Source organism: Scyliorhinus canicula, chromosome 22 (assembly GCF_902713615.1).
Source record: "Scyliorhinus canicula chromosome 22, sScyCan1.1, whole genome shotgun sequence".
In the NCBI taxonomy this organism is placed as follows: domain Eukaryota; kingdom Metazoa; phylum Chordata; class Chondrichthyes; order Carcharhiniformes; family Scyliorhinidae; genus Scyliorhinus; species Scyliorhinus canicula.
The window spans coordinates 20,718,568-20,746,005 of NC_052167.1; the positions used below are offsets into that span (position 1 = coordinate 20,718,568).

General features: G+C 49.6%; 1 protein-coding gene across 1 annotated transcript in view; it reads right to left on the bottom strand.

Moving 5' to 3' along the window:
- Window positions 1–3,222: 3,222 nt before the first annotated feature.
- The window catches only part of LOC119956060 (glutamine--fructose-6-phosphate aminotransferase [isomerizing] 1-like), a 77,731-nt gene continuing 53,515 nt past the window's right edge, over window positions 3,223–27,438 (bottom strand). The window contains exons 13-19 of the mRNA XM_038782876.1: window positions 23,441–23,561; window positions 11,532–11,689; window positions 10,400–10,514; window positions 9,380–9,507; window positions 8,421–8,588; window positions 4,855–5,016; window positions 3,223–3,780 (exon numbers count right to left, since the gene is read on the bottom strand). Of these exons, the coding sequence (XP_038638804.1) occupies window positions 3,727–3,780; window positions 4,855–5,016; window positions 8,421–8,588; window positions 9,380–9,507; window positions 10,400–10,514; window positions 11,532–11,689; window positions 23,441–23,561 (906 nt within the window). The 3' untranslated portion in view covers window positions 3,223–3,726. The remainder of the gene's footprint in view (window positions 3,781–4,854; window positions 5,017–8,420; window positions 8,589–9,379; window positions 9,508–10,399; window positions 10,515–11,531; window positions 11,690–23,440; window positions 23,562–27,438) is intronic.

Below are 27,438 nucleotides of genomic sequence, written 5' to 3' on the forward strand. Positions count from 1 at the left end.
AAGGGAATAAAACAAAAATTTGACCCCAGCCAAACAACTTTCGAGAAGAGAGAGACTCTGCCTTTCTTATAACCCAGAGATTATTTTGTTGAATTGAGAGCCCTTACTAAAGATGAATTTAAAAAGGAAGCGAGCCAGATGAGTTACTGGGAGAAGCAGAGAGAATTGGGGGACATTCGTACTCTCCGCAGCCTGATGTTCCTCTCTGGTATTGGTCCCAGCCACTGCATAAAGCTATGCATTTCAGACATGTCCTTCCCATGTTACCAGAGGGCGGCAACTCTCATCTGTTTTGAAGTTCAAAAAACAAGACAAGCGTCCCATACTTTTTGAAAGGTGCACCTCAGCTGTCGGGGATGATGGGCTGTGGATGTGATAGAATCTTCCACTGCTCACCAGGAAAGAAAAAACCAAACACAATATTCTTATTTCGGAAAGATGTGCTGGACGCACAGTTTGCGTCTTGACGTCGGAGGTAGTTGAACAAACTCATCGTGGTACCTAAACATGCAAATTAGGTCGATAGAATTCCAACGTGTTGGGAGTGTGGAGCTATGCATCCCTGATGTGGTTGGCCCTTTCCCAGAATTCGGTTTATTTATAGCCTTTCCCAGTCATTGTCCTGAGCGTCCAGCCGTGACGATGGGATCTGAATTGTGAGTGCAAAGTTGAGTCTGCAACGGTGGAGATGCATTGGAGACGGAGATGGATTGCAGGAGTGTTTGGCCGCACCAATTAAAGGGCTGACGGGGGTCACCCCCCCCCCCCCCCCCCCCCCCCACAGCAGGCAACGAGGACCAGACTTGCAGGAGTCAGGGAGCATGGAAGAGGAGAACAGAAAGAAATGGTAAACAGAAAAAGAACATTGGAAAGGCCTGTCCCACTGTTAATTAAATGTATGGAGGTGTGGGAATTGCTGGCAAGGCTGGTATTTTTTTTGCCGATACCTAGTTACCCTCGAGAAGATGCTGGGAAGTTGCCTTCTTCAACCCTGCAGGCTGGTATAGGTACACCCACAGTGCTGTTAGGAAAGGAGTTCTAGGATTTTGACCCAATGACAGTGAAGGAACGGCAGCGATATGTTCCCAAGTCAAGATGGTGTGTCATTTGCAGGCAGTCAACCAAAGGAGTCAATGTGTTACATGGGGTGCTGTGAATGGTATTGGATGGATGGGCAGTGGGGTAGCATTCACCAAGGTTCTAGCTGCCAATTATTGTGCAGTGAGGGAACACTGATAGCGGATGCAAACATAATCGTCTGCATCAATAGAGTCACAGTGGCTTACCCAGTTGATAAATATTACAATCACAGGAGTCCCGAGAAGGATTCAAATAGAGAGGTTTATTCACCAAGTAAATCGAAAAGCGGCAGGGATTCCATCCGGAGATGCCGGTTCCCCTACGGGTTGGCTTTTCTCGGCACGGTTTAACGAGCTCCAGCCGTTCGGCCTCCGCCACTCAGCGGGGGAGCTCCACAGGAGATCAGTCAGGTCGTCCCCATGGGAGTTATTGCATTAACCGACTAAAAAATGGCCACTTGTGTAAATGACCACAGGCGTCGGGAAACTCAGTCCTGGCACCAACTGAAGAGGAGGGGAGGGAAGGGAGGAGGAGGGGAGGGAAGGTAGCTGGAGGGATGGGGGGGGGGGGGGGGGGGGGGAGAGAAACGGAGGAACGGGAAAGAGAGAAAGAGTAGGCAGTTGGCGAGGCAACTAATAGTGATGTGCTCCAACTTTCTCAAGCCCCCCCCCCCCCCACAGCCCACAGGAGGTAGTTTCAAGCAGACAGGAAAGCAAGGAGACTTGGTAAGAGGCTGCGGCCATAAGAAACTTCATGGTTAATGTATTGTGTAGAAATGACTCAACTAGTCAGGCAAGGTGAGAATTCTTTTGATGTCATTAAGGAGGTCATAGCAGTAGAGGTAGAACCAGTCACCAAACTGCGACTTTGGTGACAACAGAGCAAAAGATACTCCATAATAATGTAAAATCCAATTAATCTATTGGGGGAGGGGGGAGGGGGTGGAGGAAGAGGAGATAACAGTTGAGTATGTGTGCTGCATTAGGCAGTACGGCAGGGACTTCCATTGAAAGCCCCGTATGTATATGTTCCTACAAACAAGCTGTATACTGTATAATGCAACACGTGCTTTGCAACTTCCATTGTGCAGGAAGTCAATAGCAGGAGTGACCATGTTATTACATTGATTGCAGTAGCGTATTAGATATAATACCCTACACTCAGCCCATCACTTGAACAGGGAGTTAGAGGTCAGAGGTCAGATAACACATGTATAGGTGAGCTGTAACCAGGTTGCAGGCCCACAATTGAGTACGTGCAATAACCATTTGGACATCCCGCAATATTAAAAACTAAGACAGTAGTGACATAGAGTTGGCTTCAATTCAGGGCAACAAAAAAAAATGAAGAGGTTTCTTTTAATCCCACAGAAAAGGCAGGTGTCTTGGTAGGCTGTTTAGCTCACAGGGCTAATCGCTGGCTTTGAAAGCAGACCAAAGCAAGCCAGCAGCACGGTTCAATTCCCGTAACAGCCTCCCCGAACAGGCGCCGGAATGTGGCGACTAGGGGCTTTTCACAGTAACTTCATTTGAAGCCTACTCGTGACAATAAGCGATTTAAAAAAAAAAAAATGGCAGTGAATCACTTTGATAAAAGAGACATGCGATGATTCTGAGAGGGTGGCTCTTATGGACCTGGAGCCTTCACCATCATTAGTAAAGGCTTCATGAGTCTGCTGTCCCAGTCTAAAGCCTTGCAGCTGGGAGCACGTTCCCGAGGAATTCAGGCATCTACACCCCACACTTACCCAACGGAGATGGGAGGGCACATGCCCCTTCCCCCACTCTATTCCAGATGTGAACCCTCCATCCATAGGACCATTATCACCCACGACCCCTTAAATCCCGACACCTTTAAACAAAAATTAGAGTATCAAAAATTTTTTTTTTTTTGTCTAATTAAGGGGCAATTTAGCGTGGCCTATCCACCTACCCCGCCCATCTTTTTGGGTTGTGGGGGTGAAACCCACGCAGACACGGGGAGAACGTGCAAACTCCACATGGACAGTGACCCGGGGCCGGGATCGAACCCGGGTCCTCGGCGCCGCGAGGCACCAGTGCTAACCACTGCGCCTCTGTGCCGCCCAAATCACGACAGCTTTTAGTTTCAGCATCCCCAGTTTGAACATCATTCAAAACCCCCCCACCTTCCAACTCTCAGGATAAAAGCAAAAAAATCCTCCCCCTGCACAAGGCGCAGGATAAAAGCAAAAATTGAGGCGAGAAAATCACATTTGTGCAACAACAGAAAATAAATCCAGCAACCGATTTAAAAACACAGACATTTTCGTTTCCCAATTGCGCATTGTGTTTGCGATCATCTCACTGAAATACTTTAAAGTACCGTCTCTGTCACAGTGACAGTCTGTGGCTAAACAATTTAATATCAAAAAGAAAATGTCCTGTGCATTAAGAAATAACGGACTAGAAAATTATTCTGTATTGAATTGCCCCGAATTATTTCAAGGCCGGTGAACTGATAAGTCCGTTATTTTCCTTTGACAAAACAAAAATGTTGTTATTAGATAATAGAAATTAAGAGTAACAGTTCATGTACGTTGCTTCTCCTTCCAGTACGCCAGTTGTGCCTCCAAATGTTTGACGCATCCTGTAGCCATGATGTAAATTCCCGACTTGATGTGCCAGCTCACATAGGCACGTAATCCGCTTCAACTTTCCTCAGTCTCTTGTTGTCATCCACCTGGCGGGGGCGTTGTTGGAAGATCCACCATTGGCGTAACAGTCGGAAGGGGCAGGAGGAGCCACCCAGTGTGAATCAGACATGCAAAAGGATTTACAAAAATACAGAACGTGAGCCTCCACCCGAATCATTCTAACCTATTCTTCCATCAAAGAAAGTATTTGCTAACAGCGGGGGCAGCAAGACCGTTTACAATGTGTGGGAGGTTTTGTTTATACTGCAAGGAGCAGGGAGCTTCAAAGCATTTTTGAGGGCAACACAAAACGTCACAAAAGCCAAGCAAGCAAAACTCTTCTAGGTCCCCGACTGCCCTCGGCAAGCAAAGCAGACGAGGCCAGAAGCTAGTAGCTTCCCCTTTACAGCCATTTTAGAATCTTTACAGTGCAGGAGGCCTTTCAGCCCATCGAGTCTGCACTGGCTCGCTGAAAGAGCATTCTACCTAGTTTCTCCCACCCACCCCCTCCGCACTGCCTTATCGCCTGCAACCGTGCACATTCTCTCTTGTCAGACAGCAATCCAATTCCTTCTGGATACCTCGATCCAACCGGCCTCCACCACACTCTCGGGCAATTGACACTCCACCCGCCCACTGGGTGAAAAATACTTTCCTCGTGCCACTTCTACTCCTTTTGTCTATCATTTCAAATCTGTGCCCTCTTGAGGGGAGAGGGTGGCCTTGTGGTACTGTCGCTGGACTAGCAATCCAGATGCTCAGGCAAAGGGCTAAAGGGCATGGGTTCAAATCCCACCACGACAGCTGGGCTGGTGGAATTAAAATTCAATGAGTAAAAAAATCTATAATTGAAAGCTACTGTCGGTACTGTCGTCATAAAAACTCAGCTGGTTCACTAATGAAATCTTTAGGGAAGGAAATCTGCCTACCTTACCCGGTCTGGCCTACATGTGACTCCAGAACCCACAGCTACGTGGTTGACTCTTAACTGCCCTCGGAAACGGTCTAGCCACTCAGCTCAAGGGCAATTAGGGATGAATGTTGGCCCAGCCACCGACGCCCACATCTCAAGTAAGAATTAGGACCGCTCGCACCATATTTTGGATAAAACGGCAACTCACGTCATAGCCTCGGAGGACAGCAAGGTGGAAGGCTAGGAGCTGTAAGGGGATCACGCTGAGAATTCCTTGCAGGCAATCCACGGTGTGAGGAACCTTAATGGCTCGGTAGGCATTTCTCACCGTCTCCTCGTCGTTCTTCTCGCAGATCAGGATGGGCCGCCCCTGCCAAAAACACAAACGGTCAAATAGTTGCAACCTGCAACCTGCCCAGAAAACATCATCAGTCGTGCAAGCACACCCTGATCCCAACCCCGATCCCGAGAGAACAGTTAATTCTTCATAATTAGGTGAAAACACAAAACCTTCAAGGAAACGGCGAGGGAAAAATAAAATGACGGGTCACAAGGTGGATGAAGGAGTTCAAACACTGACCTTTCATTTTCTGCCTGGCCAATCCATTTTGGCACGGTAAAATAAATTACTGCAGTCACCCCCAACCTGGCAGTGTAAAAAAAAAGCTTCCAACATTCCCGAGTGACTATTTCACCTGAATGGTAGCGGATCAGAAAAGTGCAATTGAAGTGGAGGGTGATTGCTCTGGATTCTTAAACATTTGTGGATGGGATGTTGGTGTTGCTGGCTCGGATGACATTAATTGTCCATCGCTAATTGCCCTCGAGACGGTGGTGGTGAGCCGCCAGATTGAATCGCTGCAGTCCATGTGGTGTAGGTACACCCATGGTGCTGTTTGGGAGGGAGTCCCAGGATTTTCTCCCGGCGACAGTGGTTCGCACTGCTGCCTCACAGCGCCAGGGTCCCAGGTTCGATTCCGGCCTCGGATGACTGTCTGTGCGGAGTTTACACTTTCTCCCCGTGTCTGCGTGGGTTTCCTCCGGGTGCTCCGGTTTCCTCCCACAGTCCAAAGACGTGCAGGTTAGGTGGATTGGCCGTGATCAATTGCCCCTTAGTGTCCAAAAAGGATAGGTAGGGATACAGGGATAGGGTGGAGGCGTGGGCTTAGGTCCCAAGGGCTAGTACAGACTTGATAGGCTGAATGGCCTCCTCCTGCACTGTAGGGATTCTATTCTAGGTCACATGTTTGGAAGGTGCTGCCTAAGGAGCCTTGGCGAGTTGCCGCTGTACATCTTGTAGATGGTACACACGGCTGCTACTGTGCGCCGGTGGTGGAGGAAGTGAATGTTGAAGATGGGGTTGGGGTGCTTATCAAATGGGCTGCTTTGTCCTGGATGGTGCTGAGCTTGTTGATTATTGTTGGAGCTGCACTCATCCAGGCAAATGGAGAGTATTCCATCACACTCCTGACTGCCTTGGTTTGCTGTTAATTACTCTCTGGAACCAACAGCAACATCAGCAGTTTGCACAGACACAGAATAACGCGGAAACCCACAGGTCGCCGACAGTAATTGCCTGCCCCCCAGAGGGGGCGCTGTAGGCATTCAGCCAGCTTGCTATCCCAAAGTCGGGGAATTCGTGGAAATTTCCACTTCAGTCTGAATGTGGGAAGCCTTGGAATCCTTACACCTTATTAAACAAATTGCAACTGGGTTTTCAAACAGTGTTCTAAGTTCACAATTACTGCTAAACTACCTCACTGGACCTAAAAGCTAACTTTATTATTAGTGGGATGTCAGATGCCTCCCTCATAACTAAGTACCACATCTTTAAAATAATATATTTCTTTTTTTGAAGTTTATGATATTTTAGCTTCTGTCTTAAATCAGTCATTTCACTAACTGACAACTTAAAAGGATAGGCAATGCTTTTAACTTCCTGGTTTTCAGACTGTGAGAATGCTTAAATGCGATTGGCTGCTTAGCCTTCTTGTTGAAATCAATGCTGTTGGATGCCTTGGTGCTGGATTTAAAGTGCTGTTGGGAAAGGGGGAATCTAAGCCGCGGAGATTGAAAGGTATTTGTGGTCAGCTTTCTTCGAGGTCACTGGAGACTTGCCCTTGGGTTCATCAAAGTTTAGAGTCTATGTGCTAAACTCTTCCCCTTGCCCGTGACCCCCTGCCCACCACACTCCTTCCAATGCCCGAGACTCTCCGCAGATGCTGCCAGACCTGCAGAGCGTTCCCTGGGTAGGGTGCTCTTTCAGAGGGTCAGTGTATACGTGACGGGCCGAATGGCCTCCTTCTGCACTGTAGGGAATCGGAACATGCAACTATCCACAGGCAGGGTCAATTTTGACACTTCTCACATCAGCGTGAAGGTGTCACTTCCCAATACGAAGACGGTTCCCCATGGGATCCCGTTGTCGTGAATCTCCCGCCACCTTCCCAACCTATCACTGCATGACGCGAGACATCCATTATCCTTCCCGTCTCCTGGGGGTATGGTGGCGCAGTGGTTAGCACTGCTGCCTCACAGCACCGAGGATCTGGGTTCAATCCCGGCTCTGGGACACTGTCCGTGTGGAGTTTGCACATTCTCCCCGTGTCTGCGTGGGCCTCACTCCCACAATCCAAAGATGTGCAGGGTAGGTGGATTGGCCGCGCTAAATTGCCCCTCGATTGGAAAAAATATATAGTTGGGTACTATCCTTAGCGGCTCCTTTTGCTGAATGAACATGGAGGGGGGGGAACCGAGCATAATAACAGACGACGAAAATGACAAGTTGACAAATGATATTTGCCAGTCTCCCGAATGCTCCGATCATGGAGGGAAAATCCTGGTTTGCGGATCGCACAGGGCACAAAGGGCACTCTTAGAACCTTCTCCCTCCAAACTGCTGCCTTTCGTTAAACACAAAGTCACACAAACTCCCTGTTTAAAAAAAAAATAATTCCAAATGCAAACATTGCAAATTCCTGGACAGCTGCAGTCACTAAATCTGTAACTCAATCTCAGAGTCTCCTTTCCCGAACTTGGCCGGCCTGTACAAATGCCAGAACAAACTAGATCGAGCTCAAACGTCTTTGCCATACGGGAAGAAGGTTCACGCAGATCGCCAACATTCTGATGCCTACCCTTGAACAGAATTTCCAATGGCACTGGCACTCGATGGGTGCACTGTTTGCCAGACGACACGTGCATCAAGTGCAAACGGGCTGATTTTTAAATCTCACCAGTCATAAATGCTAAGTTGCACGTTTAAAGAGTGAGGGACGAATCCATGACCTTACAGATGGTCTTGGCATACGCCAGTCGCTTCCGATTGCCGACCCAGTCAATTTTAATGGATGCTGGGCGGGCGCAGAAACGCCGGGATAGACTGTCCAATTGGTCCATTTCCTGTGTTGAAGGCTCTCTGGTGGAGCAGTGGGTTGGCATCCCTGCCTTTGAGCCAGAAAGCTCCAGGTTCGAGTCCCACCCCAGGACTTGACGGCCAAGGAAGGTGCGTTCATAACGCGGCCAAAGCAGGTTGAGCGCCAACTTATACAAATCCTTCCAAACAGGCCCCAGTGGCAGGCGGTAAGAGTGGGAGAAGTTCTGTGATGGAGGGAACGTTGGAGCCTCTACCATCACTATCCAGGCTGCAATATGCAGGTGAAAGGTGTGCGCACGTTGGCGCAGAAACCCGGAACGTCCTGAGTGAAGTGTAACCGCCAAATGCTCCACGAACGATAATGGACTCGCAGCCCCCAAAAGCTGTTTGGACGTTACCTTACGTGCCACCACTTGCTGCAACGCGTTCTGACATTTGGCAAATGTGGGGTCCCTCATCAGCACCATGATGACCGGCATCCGATGGTCCACCAGTGCCAGCGGCCCATGCTTCAACTCTCCGGCCAAGATTCCCTCCGAGTGCATGAAGGTGATCTCCTTAATCTTCTGCAATAAACATTTCAAAAGAGGCAACAGTTCATTACGTAAATGCGAAAATCAAACACATCCAAAAACTGCATTTAAAAAATAAAATTGTCCCTGAGCACGGGAGGACTAATTGTTTGGCTACACCGTTTACCTCGCAGTTTTTGCGATAGACGTATCAATAAAATTCTTTTCCCGGGCTAGTGGGACACAAGACAGACTTTCGTCTGTTCCTACAGGGAGGTATTACCTGGGACAGGATGGTAGTCTGTCGCCAGGTAGCTCGAAGGGGGGTGGGCGCCACAGTCCCAGATGACCATAGGCCACTTTCCCCTTTGAGGGGGGCGAGCGGTCTGGTGGTGATTTAACCTGAGGGTCAACACACCTCAGACGAGGGGCAAGATTGAGAAGGCGGAGCCTTCATGAATAACCACAGCCGGTGCGGGAATTGAACCCGCGCTGTTGGTCTCGCTCTGCATCACGAACCAGCAGTCTTCATCCAACCAATCCCCAATGTCGGTTTATGTGCGGCATCCAAAACCCTAAATTACCGTAATTCCAAACATAATCGACCCCAAGGATTTCAGAAAAAGGGTTAAATACAATGTTTTAGCAGGGGGATCACCTATCCTCTGATTTAAGGGCATCAGTACGGAGATTTCAAAGCTGTTGAGAACACTACCCATTTAATAGTTAGTCAAAGGAAAGCAGAAGTGAAAAATTCAACGCAAATATTTTAAGGCGTTAATTGTAATGGAATTTGCTCTTTAACAGCATTGCTGTATCCTGATTGAAACCAGAGTGTTACTCACCAGCGCCCCCTCCAGACAAGTGGCATAATGGTAGCCACGGCCCATGATCAGCACTGATTTCTGCTGATACAGCTCACTTGCTAATCCCTGGATCTCGTCGTCTGAACTCAGAACTTCCTTTATTTGGTCTGGTCAAACAACAAGGGGGGGGGGGGGGGGAAGAAAAAGAGCAGAAATCAGAATTACTGTCCACGAGCTGGTTTCTGCCGCCATATCTAAAAAGTGCAGGTGGGGTGGCATTCTCTGTAACTTGAGACGTGGCAAAACATTGGTGTACTGCGAACAGCAACACGCACGCTTTAAGGAACTTTCATGGAGTGCTGGTGTGAATCCAACACTGCGGATCACGTTACTACAACAACTGGAGTTTAGTCGCCCTTGAACGTAATAAAACACCTTGTGGCGCTTCACATTGATGAACATAGAACATACAATGCAGAAGGAGACCATTCGGCCCATCGAGTCTGCACCGACCCACTTAAGCCCCCACTTCCACCCTATCCCCGTAACCCAATAACCCCTCCTAACCGTTTTGGACACGAAGGACAATTCAGCATGGCCAATCCGCCTAACCTGCACGTCTTTGGACTGTGGGAGGAAATCGGAGCACCCGGAGGAAACCCACGCATACCTGGGGTGAACGTGCGGACTCCACACAGACAGTGACCCAGCGGGGAATCGAACCTGGGACCCTGGCGCTGTGAAGCCACAGTGCTGGTCACTTGTGCTACTGTGCTGCCCCGAAGTCCAACACAAATTGACAACAAGACAAAGAAGCTATTAGGATGGGTGTCCTTGGGTCAATGAGCGAGGTTTAGTCACCATCTTGACGGGAGGGACAGGGAGGCAAAGAGGTGGAGAGATTAAGGCGGATTGTTTTTGACAGAACGTGAAGAACTACGATTATGTTTTTGCAACGTTGCTTACAAAGCAGTGGCAATGTGGCGACTCCAACCCCTCCCTGAGAAATTCAAGATGGATTAGATGAGGGCTGTCCTTGTTCTTGCTGGCTCAGGTTACCTGGGAGAGTCTGGAGGCCCTGAATGATCTCCCTGCGTCTCTTCTGCATTGAAATTCGGTCCTCAGACATCATGAGGCCAAACATGACCAGTGCCACAAACTGGCTGGTGTAGACCTGGAGAGAAAGAAAAGATTGTCACGACAAAGTCACTCATTTCCTTTCGAGATGCAGGACCAACCAAAAAACCGATGTACTGATGTATCAGCTAATACCAGAACGTATCAGGATAAATACTTATCAACCTGGTGGAATATACAGCAGTAAAACATATCATGTTGATGACAACCATAAAACAGTCATCTGGTTAAAGCATTTGTCACATAAAACCCAAACATTTTTATCACTACGTTTCTTTCCCAAAATAATTAAAATTTAACTTGAACGCTTAGGATAGAATCCCTACAGTGCAGCAGGAGGCCATTTGGCCCATCGAGTCTGCATCAACCCTGCGGCCCACTCACTCGCCCTGTCCCCCTAACCCTGTCTAACCTTTTGGACACTAAGGGGCAATTGATCATGGCCAATCCACCTAACCTGCACATCTTTGGACTGGCGGAGGAAACCGGAGCACCCGGAGGCAGATATCGTAGCCTTCACCTCGTTGATCGCCCGAAGACGGATCATGATGGGATGGAGAGCAGCCTGTCCACCCCGTACCCTGGCGTGGCGGGGGGACCTGTTGGAATACTTGACCCTTGAGAAGGTTAAGTTCAAACTGAGGGGAAGCTCGGAGGGGTTCTACAAGTCATGGGCATGATTTATTGTGCACTTTCAAGAACTGGGGGGGGGGGGGGGGGGGGGGGGGGGGGTATATTAAGGATGACTATGGCTGATTCCTGATTCCTTTTTGTCATTTGTTTATGTAAACATGCGGGCTGATGTTTGGGGATTGGTGGGAGGATGGGATTGTCGTTATTGTTATGGGGATTGACATATCTGTTGCTGACTATTGTTTATTGTTGGTGGGTGTACATTTGGGATAAAATGTGAAAAAGGAGAATAAAAATATTTTTGTAAAATATTTTGTCATTTCCTCTCGTTCTCCAGGCTCGTAGAGATGGCAGGTGACAACAAAGAGCTTTTTGGGTTACACGGCGCATCCGGACAGCTCATGACCATTCAGCGCCATACCTTTGTACTCGCCACGCCGATTTCTGGTCCGGCATTGATGTGGACGCCACAGTCCGTCTCCCGGGAGATGGAGCTTCCCACCGTGTTGGTGATACCGACGGTTAGGGCTCCTCTCCCCTTGCAGTACCTCAAGGCCATTAGTGTGTCCGCAGTTTCGCCTGAGGGAAAAAACGGAGAGCAAGTTACGCAGATCCTGGGCCGAAAGATGGAGGGCCCCCACTGTGAAATCCCATCTGTTTCGGGATTGCGTTCGTCGAGATACTTTGCAACATGTGTAATATTATTGCCAAATAGCTTAATTCGATGTAACTAGTGGGCGGGATTTTCCAGCCTTTCCCGGCGGAGAGACCTTCCTGTCCCACCAAAGTCAATTCCCGGCAAGCCATATGAAGGCCCGTTGACTGTGGCGGGGCGGGAAGATTCTGTGGGCAGACAATGGCTCGCCTCATCCGCAGTACAAAAACCCACCAGAGGGGGAGTTTGTCTTTCCTGAACTCTTTCATAGAATTTACAGTGCAGAAGGAGGCCATTCGGCCCATTGAGTCTGCACCAACTCTTGGAAACAGCACCCTACCCAAGGTCAACACCTCCACCCTAGCCCCATAACTCAGTAGCCCCACCCAACACTAAGGGCAATTTTGGACACTAAGGGCAATTTATCATGGCCAATCCACCTAACCCGCACATCTTTGGACAGTGGGAGGAAACCGGAGCACCCGGAGGAAACCCACGCACACACGGGGAGGATGTGCAGACTCCGCACAGTGACCCAAGCCAGAATCGAACCTGGACCCTGGAGCTGTGAAGCGATTGTGCTACCCACAATGCTACCGTGCTGCATAGTCAGTGTTTAGTACATGAGGTTACATTGTTTATTTTGTGATATTGGGGATTAAATCCATCTTTTGTTAAAAAAAACCAAAGCAATTGTGGAGGGGTTTAGAGAGTTAGAGACCCCGATGGGCGGGGTCTTCCCGCCGTTCCAGCCAGTGAGATTCTCAGCTTTTGCCTCCCCCGTCACCGAGGATCGACTTCAGCGGGGTCCGGAATATCCCGTCGGCAAGCGAGGCGGGAAAACCCCGGCCTCACTAGTTAAACCGAATTAAGCAATTTTCCAATGATATTAGAGTCGGCAGGCTACAAAATGCTCAACATGTCCCAAAACAGATTTCGGTCGCAGTATAATTAGTAAAAACAAAACACGAAAAAGCAAGAGGTGACAGGTAAATTATTTTGAGCAGGCAAAGAAAACAACCTTCACAAAAATTGAAACGCGATTTCCAATTTGTATCGAATTAATTACAGGCGAGGCATCTATTTGATCCCAGGGATCTTGAATAGGGACTGGGCTAAGTTATAAATCCTTAAAAAAAAAAGATGGTTGTTCACCAAATTCACAATCTAAAAACGTTCTTATTCATACAGAGATGTTTACATTGATTACAGTAATCACAAGGTCTTTGAAGACATCCAATCGATTTTGACCTGTGTAGGTTTACATATTAGTCACAGACGTTAGTCTGCCGCTACTGATAGTTGGGCTCAGATGTCATTTGCGTTCTGGCCAGTGAAACCTAACACACGGTGTACGGGGAGCTTTGTAATTATATAGCAGGCAGATGTTGGGAGTGACTTACAAGGTTTTAATACACTTAAGGGTTTTAAAAGGATGTCTGAATGCAAGAAAGAAGCTGGAAAACCTCACGGCGTTCCCTAACCAGCTCTGGGAGCATACATCCCGCGAGCTAATGGCACAGCGCCACAGTGGTTAGCACTGCTGCCTCACCGCGGCAGGGCCCCGGGTTCGATTCCAGCCTCGGGTGACTGTCTGTGTGGAGTCTGCACGTTCTCCCCGTGTCTGCGGGGGTTTCCTCCGGGTGCTCCGGTTTCCTCCCAGAGATGTGGCAGGTTAGGTTGATTGGCCATGATTAATGCAAGGGCTGCGGGGATAGGGTGGGGGAGGGTGGGCCTAGGTAGATTGCTCGTTCGGAGGGTTGGTGCAGATTCAATGGGCCGAATGGCCTCCATCTGCACAGGAGGGATTGGAGGGATTCCAAGGTACATTAGTTTTCTCCTCAGTTATTCGTGACTGTTCTCACCAAGTCTCTGTCTGTCTCTGTCTCTCTTTCTGTCTGTCTGTCTCTCTGTCTGTCTGTCTGCATGCCTCTCTTCTGTCTGTCTGTCTGACTCTCTCTTCTCTGTCTGTCTGTCTTCAGTCAGTCTGTCTGTCTCGCCTCTTTCTCTCTCTCTCTGTCTGCCCCTCTCTCTCTGTCTGCCCCTCCCTCTGTCTGCCCCTCCCTCTGTCTGCCCCTCCCTCTGTCTGCCCTCCCTCTGTCTGCCCCTCCCTCTGTCTGCCCTCCCTCTGTCCGTCTGTGTCTCCTCTTTCTCTGTCTGTGGTGTCTGTCTGAGTGTTGATCTCTCTACTCTTCCGTCTGTACTGTCTGTCTCTTTCTGTCTGATCTGTATGTCTGTCTATTTCAGTCTGTCTGTCCTGTCTCTTCAAGTCTGTCTGCTCTGTCTCTTTCAGTTCTGTTTGTGGGTCGTCGTGATCTGTGTGCTGTTCTGTCTCATCTCTACTCATCTACTCTCTCTGTCTCTCTCTTGTCTTGTTGCAAGGGAATGGCGTTCCCTAGTTACAGAACAGCTGTGACCAAACCAGAAGTAAGTCTCGTTCGGGACTGTGTCAGAAACACATCCAACTGGGGCTCAAAAGCAGAGAAAGGCAAATGGCAATGTGCTTATCACAGCAAATTCTTTTACAGAACTACAGGTATGTGCAAAGGTCAAAATGCAGAAAAAGGAAAGGAAACCAAGCATTTTTTATCATAGAATTATAGAATTTACAGTGCAGCAACCAATTCGGCCCATCGAGTCTGCACCGGCCCTTGGAAAGACCATCCGACCTAAAAGCTCACACCTCCACCCTATCCCTGCAACCCAGTAACTCCACCTAACCTTTTATTGTTGGCACTAAGTTCAATTTATCACGGCCAATCCACCTAACCTGCACATCTTTGGACTGTGGGAGGAAACCGGAGCACCCGGAGGAAACCCACGCACACACGGGGAGAACGTGCAGACTCCGCACAGACAGTGACCCAAGCCGGAATCGAACCGGGGACCCTGGAGCTGTGAAGCAACTGTGCTACTAACATGCTGCATTTTAATGACCACGGGACATCCAAAAGCACTTCACAGCTAATGAGGCACTTGTTGAAGTGTGGGAACTTGTTGTGTTGTAGGGAACATGATGACCAAGTTATGCTTAACAAGCCCCAAAAGCACTGTTGCCTCACGACGCCAAGGTCCCAGGTTCGATCCCGGCTCTGGGTCACTGTCCGTGTGGAGTTTGCACATCCTCCCCGTGTCTGCGTGGGTTTTCACCCCCACAACCCAAAGATGTGCCGGGTAGGTGGATTGGTCACGCTAAATTGCCCCTTAATTAGAAAAAATGAATTGGGTACACTAAATTTATATTTAAAAAAACAAGCCGCTAAAAACATCAATGACCAAATCATCTGCTTTTTGCAATGTTGATTTGAGGGATAAATATTGGCCAGGCCTCCATGGAAAATTAATTGTCAACGATCATGCCTTTTCTGGCAAATCACATTCCAGCTGCTTGATCAGCATGGTATTTGACAGTCGGTGGAAAGCGGTTTGGACTTAATTTGAATTATTTTAATTGTTGTGATGGGGGAAAAACTTGTTTAAAGGCAAAGGCTAATGATTTACTGGAATTCACCTGACAGAGGAGCTTTAATCAACATCAAATCAAAGCTTTAAGCTTTGAACCTGTTGTTTTGAACTCGGTTTTGGGGAATTAGCCAAGAAGGAAGGCTGCGTTAACTCTCTCCTTGACTGAAATTCCATGCGGCCGCAGGATCCTCAACGAAGTGGAACTTGTCTACATTAAGAAGCTCGGAAAGCTGAGGCAAGAAGAATTGATCCAGCTCTATGTTTTCCTCCACAGCAAAGCTCCATTGGTGAGAGTCTCTGTACATCTACTGGGACCAGCTTCACATGAGGGAGCTCCCGGTCGACAGCAACTAAACCCTGCAAACTTTATCCATTATGTTATAAACCCCTTCCTCCAAATCCCATCTCTGCAGAGACCCTATCTGTTTGTCCTTTGTGTTTGTACGTCTGCGTGCTGTGCCAACTGGGGTACTTTAAAATAATAATCTTTATTGTCACATGGGGCCTCACGGTAGCCTGGTGGTTAGCATCAATGCTTCACAGCTCCAGGGTCCCAGGTTCGATTCCCGGCTGGGTCACTGTCTGTGTGGAGTCTGCACGTCCTCCCTGTGTGTGCGTGGGTTTCCTCCGGGTGCTCCGGTTTCCTCCCACAGTCCAAAGATGTGCGGGTTAGGTGGATTGGCCACGCTAAATTGCCCGTAGTGTAAGGTTAATGGGGGGATTGTTGGGTTACAGGTATACGGGTTACGTGGGTTTAAGTGGGGTGATCATTGCTCGGCACAACATCGAGGGCCGAAGGGCCTGTTCTGTGCTGTACTGTTCTATGTTCTATGTTCTATGTTCTATGTTCTATGTTAAGTAGGCTTACATTGACACTGCCGAAGTTACTGTGAAAAGCCCCTCGTCGCCAAATTCCGGCGCCAGTTCTGGTACACAGAGGGAGAATTCAGACTGTCCAAATTACCTAATAGCACGTCTTTCGGAACTTGTGGGAGGAAACTGAAGTCCCCGAAGGAAAACCCAAGCAGACACGGGGAGAATATGCAGACTCCGCACAGACAGTGACCCAAGCAGGAATCGAACCTTGACCCTGGAGCGGTGAAGCAACAGGGCTAACCACTACGCTACCGGAAAACAGGGCTAGCTAGGTGTACCTCCAGAATACAATCGTGTGTGAACCAGTTCCTGCAACCGGTTTTTTTAAAAAAAGGTTTTTTGTTCAACAACAAATCAATCACTAAGAATTTATTGATAGATTATTTATTTATTATTCTGGGTCTAACAGTAGCGAAGGTAAATAATTGTCCCTGTTAGTGGGTGAATTAAATGTTTAAACTAATGATGCGATTGCAGAGTAGCGGGGCGAGATAACCAACGCTCTCCTCCCAACCGGCTCGTAACAAAATAATGTGCGGGCAGCATGGTAGCATTGTGGATAGCACAATCGCTTCACAGCTCCAGGGTCCCAGGTTCAATTCTGGCTTGGGTCACTGTCTGTGCGGAGTCTGCACATCCTCCCTGTGTGTGCGTGGGTTTCCTCCGGGCGCTCCGGTTTCCTCCCACAGTCCAAAGCTGTGCAGGTTAGGTGGATTGGCCATGATAAATTGCCCTTAGTGTCCAAAATTGCCCTTAAGTGTTGGGTGGGGTTACTGGGTTATGGGGATAGGGTGGAGGTGTTAACCTTGGGTGGGGTGCTCTTTCCAGGAGCCGGTGCAGACTCGATGGGCCGAATGGCCTCCTTCTGCACTGTAAATTCTATGTAAAATAGAAACAAAAACAGCCATTTGCTCATAGCACAGGTCAAGGATCTCTCTTAGCGAATTCCTAACTCTCCTCTCCTTTGTTTCTAATAGTCAAGGCAGCCAGAATGACTAGGTTGTCGCTACTTGAAGCTTACAATGACTACAAACGGAGGTGCTCACTGAGCAGACTCTCAGTTAACCTCGCTAACTGGTTGGGTTAAGTTACTGCAGCCCCAGGGACATGTTAAAATGAGGCTGAATTTTGCCTTTATGCTGCAGCAGTGACCTTTAATGATTGAGAAATGCTCTCAGCATCGCATTAGCTCAGCAGCTAGCTCTCGAACACTGTTCATCAAAAGTAGTTTGTTGCCCTCATCCAAATCAGGTTCACAGAAAACCTTTCCCGTAGCTCTGTCCGCAAGTACAGACAGGCTGCGCTGGCCAGCTCAAAGCGATTTCTTTGCAAATCACCGGTCTTTTATGTCTACACGTGCATGCACATGCATACTTATGCAGTGATTCACCGAGATAACATCAGAACGAGGGGTAGTTGTGTAAGGAAAGACCAAAACAGATAAGGTTACAAAGAAACCTGATAGAAATGTTAAAATTATAAAGTGATTTAATATGGAGCTCCCGAATTTGTCGGACGAAGTGATGCACCAAAATTTTTAAAGGAAATATTTAGGAAATATTGATCCATAAGGCGCATGCCGATTTTGGAAACCTTATCCCGGAGAATAAATCTATTTTATAGTCCTGCAAATATGCTGGATTGATGAAATGAAAAATGAAATGAAAATCGCTTATTGTCACGAGTAGGCTTCAATGAAGTTACTGTGAAAAGCCCCTAGTCGCCACATTCCGGCGCCTGTCCGGGGAGGCTGGTACGGGAATCGAACCGTGCTGCTGGCCTGCCTGGGTCTGCTTTAAAAGCCAGCGATTTAGCCCAGTGAGCTAAACCAGCCCCTATTTTGAGGGCATTTCATTCAATATCACCACCAATATTCAAACTGGAGTTTAAAAAAAAAAGGGTTATTCTTATGGGCAGGTGGTGGGAAAATGGTATTGTCACTGGACTAGTAATCCAGAGACCTAGGGTAATGCTCCTGGGACCCAGGTTCGAATCCCACCTCGGCAGATGGTGGAATTTGAATTCAATAATAATAGAACATTACAGCGCAGTGCAGGCCCTTCGGCCCTCAATGAAATCTGGAATTAAAAGTCGAATGATGACCACGGATTGACTGTTTTAAACAAAAAGAATCTGGGGCTGGACTCTCCGTTTCCTAGCGCTGAGGCCGACGGAGGATACATGGAGTTCCATGACGCCACACCCGCTACCGGTGAGGGGTTAGCACCGGCGCCGCCTGGAACACGCCCGAACAACATGGTAAAAATGGTGGGGGAAAATCGGCGAGCCCGTGATGGACACGCGCAGGGTTGACAAGCTGCAGCCGCGCGTACACTCCCCCCCCCCCCCCCCCCCCCCCCCCCCCCCACACACACACACACCGATCGCTTTTAAACAGATGGGTCCGATCCTGCTGGAACCCATCCCCGTCCAGCTGGACCCCATAGCCCACCTCCTGGCCACCCCCCCAAAACCACCCCCCCCCCCCAGCCCTGCCAGATGCTCGCCGGCCGGTGGCACAAATGTTGGCGAAGTATGGGGGTGTTGGATACTGTCTGTAAGCCCTCTCTCTCCCTCCCCACAGCCACCACGCCAGGTTCACGACCGCTGAGAACACACGAGGACCGCGGCGTCGGGAACTCGGCCCATCAGAGGCGGAGTTTCGTGGGTGGCCCCGCTAATGCCATGCCAACGCGGCTGCAACTGTGTGCGGCAGAGAGGTGGTAGTTAGGGGAGAGGATGGAGGTGGTAGTTCGGGGAATTTTGGTTGCTAGCTGTGGTCTTGACTGCAGACTGTTCTGTGGGGAGGGTAGGGAATAAAGGACGAAACTAAATGATTATGTTCAGGCATGGGTCTATTCTGGAGCAGTTTGATAGACGACAGAGTGCTCCTCCCATAAAATATAAACCTACCCATTGTAATAATGAACTGGGTTGAATCTTGCTGGGTGAGTTTACCTGACCTGGAGTACAGTAGTGAAATGGTGATCGTATGTTAGTGCGTGGGATGTAGCTAGTCACTGGTGTGCAGAATGCGAGTGTACTTTAATTCTAGCAGGGGTGGGGGGGGGGGTTTAAGCAGGGGCAGGGGCAGGGGCGGGGGCGGGGGGGTTAGCAGAGGCAGGGACAGTGGGTTGGCAGGGACAGGGGGGATGAGGGAAGATGGGGATTGTGGGGTAGTTTGGTGGGAGATGGGTGCGGCTAAATGTACTGTTTTAAATTTGATGAGTCTTTGGGTGGTGGGTTTTGGGGTTTTAACAGGATCTTCTGGTTGTGGATTTGGGGTGGGTTTAAATGTGACTAGACCATGAAACGGTGATATTACAAAGCAAATCCATCGATTGTGATGTGTGTTTGAGGTGAAATTTTTTTAAATGTAAGCTTGAGTGTTTGGAGTGTTGAGGTCGGGGTTAAGGTTTATGTTAATCTCGAGGGAACACTGCTGGACGGCCTCTTTCCATTTCTTTTTTTTTTTAAATTTAGATTACCCAATTATTTTTTCCAATTAAGGGGCAATTTAGCGTGGCCAATCCACCTAGCCTGCACATTTTTGGGTTGTGGGGGCGAAACCCACGCAGACACGGGGAGAATGTGCAAACTCCACACAGACAGTCACCCAGAGCCGGGATCGAACCTGGGACCTCGGGGCCGTGAGGCGGTTGTGCTAACCACTAGGCCATCGTGCTGCCCTCTCTTTCCATTTCTAAGCTGATTGTAACAAGTAAGGGACGATCCAGTGTGATCCGTTGGGATTACAGAATATCCGGGAATAAAAACAAACAAGATCCTCAAAATAAATACTGTGCGCGGCGCAATGAGGCCGCTTTGGAGGGGGCTGAGCAATGCGCCCGCCATCAAACCGGCGCCTGTCGCGATTTCGGCGTCGGGAGCTATTCGCCACCCGATCTCCCTTCCCGATTTCGGCGTCGGGCAATGGAGAATCCGGTCCCCTCACCTTTTTTTATTCTTTCACGGGATGTGCATGTCGCATTTGTTGCCCATCCCTAATTGCCCCTCGAGCTGAGTGGCGCACGCGCAATTTCAGAGGGCCATTGAAGAGTCAGCCACATTGTTGTGGGTCCGGAGTCAGCTGTAAGTCGGACCAGGCAAGGTTGGAAGATTTCCTTCCTATTAGTGAACATTAGGGTTTTTACAACAATCGCCAGGGGTTTCACGGTCAGCATTAGGCTTTAATTCCAGATTTTTATTGAATTCACATTTCTCCATCTTCCGCGATGGAATTCGAACTGGGGATCCCAGAGAAGGACCCTGCGTCTCTGGATTACTCATCCAGTGACAATACCACTATGTCACTGTTACTCGAGGGGGATATTAGGAACTTGGGTGTAGAAATGAGATTAGAGAAGTAGCAGGCAATTTAGGGGTTAAACAGACGAAGGAGAAAATAAACCTGCTAGCACAGAGTGAGAGAGATACGCCCACACCTGGCCGAGTTACATTGTCCCAGTCAGACTTAAAACTCGTTTAGTGGGAATACACAGGATGCCCCAGATCCATTGTCCTTCGGGACACTTCTGTCTAACCAGCTATTAGCCCATGACAGAGTCTTATGATCTCCTTGTCCATCAATGGGAGGTTGGTTGCATATCAATAGCATGGCTCTGCTCTTTGGTATAAATGGGAGTGGCCAATCAAACAACCAAGCTAACGCTGATGGGCAAGTCTGGAAACACCAGCAGAGAACCTGGGGTCTGTGTGAGTAGCGGCGCGGAGACAGACAGAGAGAGAGAGAGAGAGAAAGAAAACGCTGTCACAGAGCAGAAGGTTTTGGAAATCGACCGAGAGAAGTCATGAAAGTTGCTACCGAGGAAGGTTTTGGAAAAAGGGTTCAAAACGACGAATGTCCCTGCCAGAAGCAAAATTGCTTCGTAAATGCAAGTATTGCCTTTGCCTGCGAACATGGCATGAGAGCTGCATGTTCTGTTACAGTGTTGTTTAATGGGAACTAGTGTCTTAAGATTAAGAAATTGCATGTAATCTGTCATCTTTGTCAGGATGCAGTTTAAAAGTTTAAATATTGTTTCTTTCCATTCAATAAAGTTTGTTTATAAAATAATCAAGCCCTCTTTATTATATTATCACTCCTGGAACAAAATAATCTTTCTGCACCGTCTTAAAACTTAAACAAGGTTATGGTCCTGGTTTAGTCTCTTGGCCACTGTTGTGAGCTGGCCAGGTGCCCGTAACACCACCATCTCCCTTTGCTGTTTACGAATGCCCAGGAGGACTTCTGCTGTCCTTAACCTGTGGCTTAATTGGTATTAAGTGGCTGACACTTGATTACCATCAAAACAAAAAAACTGGAACTCTCTTCCTAACAGCACTGTGGGTGTACCTACACCATAGGACACTGCCACGGTTCAAGAAGGCAGCTCAACAACACCTTCTAAAGGGCAACTAGGGATAGGCGATGAATGCTGGCCTAACCAGCGACGCCCACATCCCGTGAATGAATCATTTTTAAAGAGGGCGCATCTCAAGTGGAAATGGACTTCTGGGAGATGGTATTGAACATGAGCACACAGTGCAGAAGGAGGCCATTCGTCCCATCAGGTCTGCACCGACCCACACAAGCCCTCACTTCCACCCTATCCCTGTAACCCAATAACCCCTCCTAACCCCTTTGGTCACTAAGGGCAATTTAGCATAGTCAATCTACCCAATCTGCACGTCTTTGGACTGTGGGAGGAAACTGGAGCACCCGGAGGAAACGCACGCAGACACGGGGAGATCGTGCAGACAGTGACCCAGTGGGGAATCGAACCTGGGACCCTGGCGCTGTGAAGCCACAGTGCTAGCCACTTGTGCTCCCCACAAACGGAGAGAAGATTTCAAGGGCAAAGAGCAAGAGATAGGAAGTGGATTGAAAATTGAAGGGTTATTGGAAAATCCAAAGACTGGACCAGTATAGAGACACATGGAAGGATTACCAGGTGCCAAGGACCTGGCTTCAAGCAGGGCACACAAGATGATCCCTTGGAATAAACTGCTCCCCCAGAAACAATGGTTGGATCCAGACCCATTGTTCAAAGCAAGTGTGTACGCTTGTGGAAAAGAAGATTTGCCATGGGATAGGGGAACACTCAGGGGAATGGGTCTACGTGGACACTTCTTTCAGAGAGGTCACAAGAATGGAAGGGCTGAAAGGCCTTCTCCAATGCCATAAAACCGCATGATTCCGTATCAACACCACCACTGCTGCTGGTAACGCAACCAATCACACTGCGTTAACTGAAGCCGTTGAATGGATTGCTAAACTCGACAACAAACTATATCTGCTTCCCCAGCCTTACAAACAAAAACTGTGATTCTAAATATGCCTTCGTTAACTGTCATTAACAAGGCCAGGCCATATGCGCCTCCAGCCTCACTCCCCAGGCTACCTTCTGGGCTTTAGGCAACCCCTTGAAAGAACGGACAGCAGCAATTCCTGTAGACCAGGGGTGGGCAAACTACGGCCCGCAGGCCGCATGCGACCCGCCAAAGGTCTTTATGCGGCCCACCAAGTCATTAAAAAAAAAAAAAAAAATGTTTTTAAATAATTTTTTTTTAAGGTTAATTGGGGGGGGGGGCCTGTTGGGTTACTTACTGATATAGGGTGGATACGTTGACTTGAGTAGGGTGATCATTGCTCGGCACAACGTCGAGGGCCGAAGGGCCTGTTCTGTGCTGTACTGTACTATGTTCTATATGAGGCGCCCAGAATCATAACCGGGTGAAGTAATTACTTTACTTAATATACTATGCAGCCCTTTAAAATTGTGAATTTCTGAATGTGGCCCTTGCACGGAAAAGTTTGCCCACCCCTGCTGTAGACCCTGGGCAGCACGGTAGCACAAGTGGATAGCACTGTGGCTTCACAGCTCCAGGGTCCCAGGTTCGATTCCCCGCTGGGTCACTGTCTGTGCGGAGTCTGCACGTTCCCCACGTCTCTGCGTGGGTTTCCTCCGGGTGCTCCAGTTTCCTCCCACAGTTCAAAGACATGCGGGTTAGGTGGATTGGCCATGCTAAATTGCCCTTAGTGACCAAAAAGGTGAGGAGGGGTCATTGGGTTACGGGGATTGGGTGGAAGTGAGGGCTTAAGTGGGTTGGTGCAGACTCGATGGGCCAAATGGCCTCCTTCTGCACTGTGTGTTCTATGACCCGTCGCCACTTTCTCGGGACGATTAAGGATGGACAATCGCAGCTTTGTCGGAGATTCCCAAATCCCGGAAAGGGGAAAAGTTCCAACGGCGGATAATTTTTAAAAAAGGCAGTTTAATCGAGTCGGAAATGATGCCCCTAATCCTGCTCCGCAGACGCCGCGCAGTTACCTGACTGGCTGAGGAAGAAGCACACATCATCCCGGAAGACGGGCGTATTGCGATCCAGGAAATCGCTGGAAAGTTCCACCGTGACTGGCAGCTGGGTCAGCTCCTCCAGGATTTGCCGGGTCTGAGGGAGGGACCAAGACACGGGGTTAGAAATTACGTCAAATCGAAATCGGGTCACGGGTCGGACACACATCCTGAATTGTGAACCTCAAAAAGCACCCCCACCCCCCGCCGTCCCCATCCTTTAGAGTTTAGGAAAATGGGAGGAGGAGGCCATTCAGCCCCTCGAGCCTGCTCCGCCATTTAACTAATCCACGGCCAATCTTCTACCTGGACGCTATCTTTCCCGCATTATCCCCATGTCTCTTGATATCGGAGGCACCATCTTTCAGACGAGACGTCAAATTGAGGCCCAGTCTGCCCTGCCAGATGAGATCCCTCGACTCTATTGCCAAGACGGAGGGGGTCCCTATCCCTTGTGCCCAGGTCCGTATTAATCCCTCAATCAACTTGACATTTAACAGAGAATCTGATCACCATCTCATTTTTTAAAAATAAATTTAGAGTACCCAATTATTTTTTTCCAATTAAGGGGCAATTTAGCGTGGCCAATCCGCCTACTCTGCACATCTTTGGGTTGTGGAGGCGAAACCCACGCAGACACGGGGAGAACGTGCAAACTCCACACAGACAGTGACCCAGAGCCGGGATCGAACCTGGAACCTCAGCGCCGTGAGGCGGTTGTGCTAACCACTGTGCCACCGTGCTGCCCTTGATCACCATCTCATAGCTGTTAATGGGGCTCGCTATGCGCTCGATGGCTGCCTCCTTATCTCCATAGCAACAGCAACTCTAATCTGAAAGCACTTCATTGGCCGTAAAGCGCTAGAGTATCTCAAAGTGTTGAAAGGCGCTATATAAATGTAAACTCAACGTTTCATTGTGGGCGTCACGCTTTTGGGATGTTTAACCTCTTGGCCAGATGGGAAATCTGTTATGCTGAAAAGTTCACTTTGGCAGGGTTTAACTCTACAGAACGGACATGTTCAGAAGGGGCTGGTTTAGCACAGTGGGCTAAACAGCTGGCTTGTAATGGAGAACGATGCCGGCAGCGCGGGTTCAATTCCCGTACCAGCCTCCCCGAACAGGCGCCAGAATGTGGCAACGAGGGTCTTTCCACAGTAACTTCATTGAAGTCTACTTGCGACAATAAGCGATTATTATTATTATTGAGTTGGGTCTGCAGACTGTCTCTCGAACCGGGGTACTTACCACAGTCCAATTCAAGACGATACAAGACGTTCAGCAGCACCTGCGCCCACTGGGCGCTGGACGGTTTTATTGGAGTTTATTTCTAAGAGACTGGCGGTTGATCTGATTGGCAGCCCACCGAGTCAATCCCCAGAGAAGGAGGGGCTGGGAAAACATCAGAGGTCAGAGGTCAAGCCTCTGGTTTCCTGTCCCGCTACCAAACAAGAGGTGAAAGGAGGTGGCGCTGGTTTTAGGGACAGACCAGAGACGACACGAAACGGGCTCACGATTTAGGAACGAGAAAGGATTGCTGGCCCTTTCGGTCTGTACCACCATCCGACACTCCGTCTAAAACCTTCCCTTTTCTCCGCCAAACTCTCCTTTTTCCTGACTCTGTTCCTCCTTGTTACAGTACAGCCTTCCCATACCTATTTTGTGGGCTGTGATTCATGTCTACACTGATTGCCTTGGGGGTGGCCAGCACACAAGCTTGGTGATCCCATTGCCTTAATTGCAGTGCGGGCTTGAAGGAGGTTCCTAGTCACTGGCTCTCTCTGCACTCAGCAAGGAATTGATCAGCATTGTATTGAGGGCATTGGAAAGCCAGTCGGCCCTTCTTCAAACAGTCCGTCCCTCTTAAAGGCAAGCTTGGGGTGTGCATTGAGGGTGACCGTATTAATCGTCCCTCTGCCTCACCTCAGGACCCAGCACCTCTTCACCCTGCCCCCTGGCATGATGGGAAAGTTGCTGATGGCGTGACCATGGGCCTCTTCACTTCCCACCCCAACCTTCCCCTTCTGAATTCTGACCTTCGGACGCACAAGAACTACCTCCGGCCCTTTTACAGCAGACCCCGGAGGAGGAGAGAGAGAGAGCGAGGAGAGAGAGAGCGAGGAGAGAGAGAGCGAGGAGAGAGAGAGCGAGAAGAGAGAGAGCGAGAAGAGAGAGAGCGAGAAGAGAGAGAGCGAGAAGAGAGAGAGCGAGAAGAGAAAGAGAAAGAGGGGTGAGGAGAGAGGAGAGAAAGAGAAAGGAGAGGAGAGAGAGAGAAAGAGAGAGGAGAGAAAGAGAGAGAGGAGAGAAAGAGAGAGAAGAGAGAAAGAGAAAGAGAGAGAAAGAAAGATAGAGCGAAAAAGAGAGAGAAAGAGTGAAAGAGAGCGAAAGGCAGAGAGGGGGAAGAGAGAGAGAGAGAGAGGGGGAAGAGAGAGAGAGGGGGGGAAGAGTGAGAGAGGGGGGAGAGAGAGAGAGAGGGGGAAGAGAGAGAGGGGGAAGAGAGAGAGAGAGGGAGAGGGAGAAAAAAGAGAGGGACAGGGAGGGAGGGAGGGGGGACAGAGAGAGTGAGAGAGAGAGAGACAGAGACACAGAGAGAGAGGGGAGAGAGAGAGAGAGAGAGAGAGAGAGACAGAGAGACAGAGGGAAGAGAGAGAGAGAGAGAGGAGAGAGAGAGAGAGGAGAGAGAGAGAGAGAGAGAGAGAGAGTGTCAACATATGGCATGAGTCATCTGGGTGTGAGTGAGCTGCAGGCTGCCAGGGGGCAGGACCATTCGTGTGCCAGTTTACTAGTCGGTGAGGCCACAGACGTGTGCTTCACAGAAGACGACCTTATTGGGGCAGAATACAGGCGAACACCAAGATGCCGGCCTGCCACTATCAAGAAGAGTGAAGAAGTCTGCCTCCAAGGTGGCAGAGGGCATTGGGCCGGGTTCGCCCTCTCCGCAGCATCTGCGCCAATTCGCTGCCATGCTGCAGACCCAGTGGCACAGTCACTGCGCCCCCCCCCCCCCCCCCCCCCCCACACCGGACCCCCTATCTCTTCGCCATCAAACCAGGAACTCACCAGGACACCTCCAATAACATCCCACACTACTTTGCTATGCTTTGCACCAGCGGCTGGTTCTTGATAATAACCTCACCTGCAATCTGTGTGGGTGCCTGGCCCTTTAAGGAATGCCAATGGAAGGCCCCCACCTTGCGGCTGGGCACTTGCTGTTTGCTGAGGGAATGACCGATCGGTCGCTCAAATTGCTTGGCCCAGGTTTGACGTCCCAGGGTCGCATCAGCCAGTCGGGATTCCCGGCGGAGTGGGGCGACTTCAGTGGGAATTCCCATCGGCAGCGGCGGGAGCGGAGTGTCCCGCTGCCAGCGAACAGCGCGCCGCCTCCCCCAGCCGGAAAAACACGCGGCTGGGAGGCCGGGGAATCCCGACCTCTGCTTCCCTCTCCCGGTGGGAGCTGCCAGGGTATTCCCAGTACTTTCCGGTTGTAAATTCAGAAACAGCTTGGCCCAGTGACTGACTGGGCTTTGGGGGCAGCGAGCCCTCGCAGACCGAGCTCTCCGTCGTTGGTTTTCCTCCAGGTAAAGGACCCTTAACATCCTAGGGGCATAGGGGCAGCAGGGTAGCATGGTGGTTAGCATAAATGCTTCACAGCTCCAGGGTCCCAGGTTCGATTCCCGGCTGGGTCACTGTCTGTGCGGAGTCTGCACGTCCTCCCCGTGTGTGCGTGGGTTTCCTCCGGGTGCTCCGGTTTCCTCCCACAGTCCAAAGACGTGCAGGTTAGGTGGATTGGCCATGCTAAATTGCCCGTAGTGTCCTAAAAAGTAAGGTTAGGGGGGGGGGGGGGGGTTGTTGGGTTACGGGTATAGGGTGGATACGTGGGTTTGAGTGGGGTGATCATTGTTCGGCACAACATCGAGGGCCGAAGGGCCTGTTCTGTGCTGTACTGTTCTATGTTCTATCCTTCTCCGAGGCGG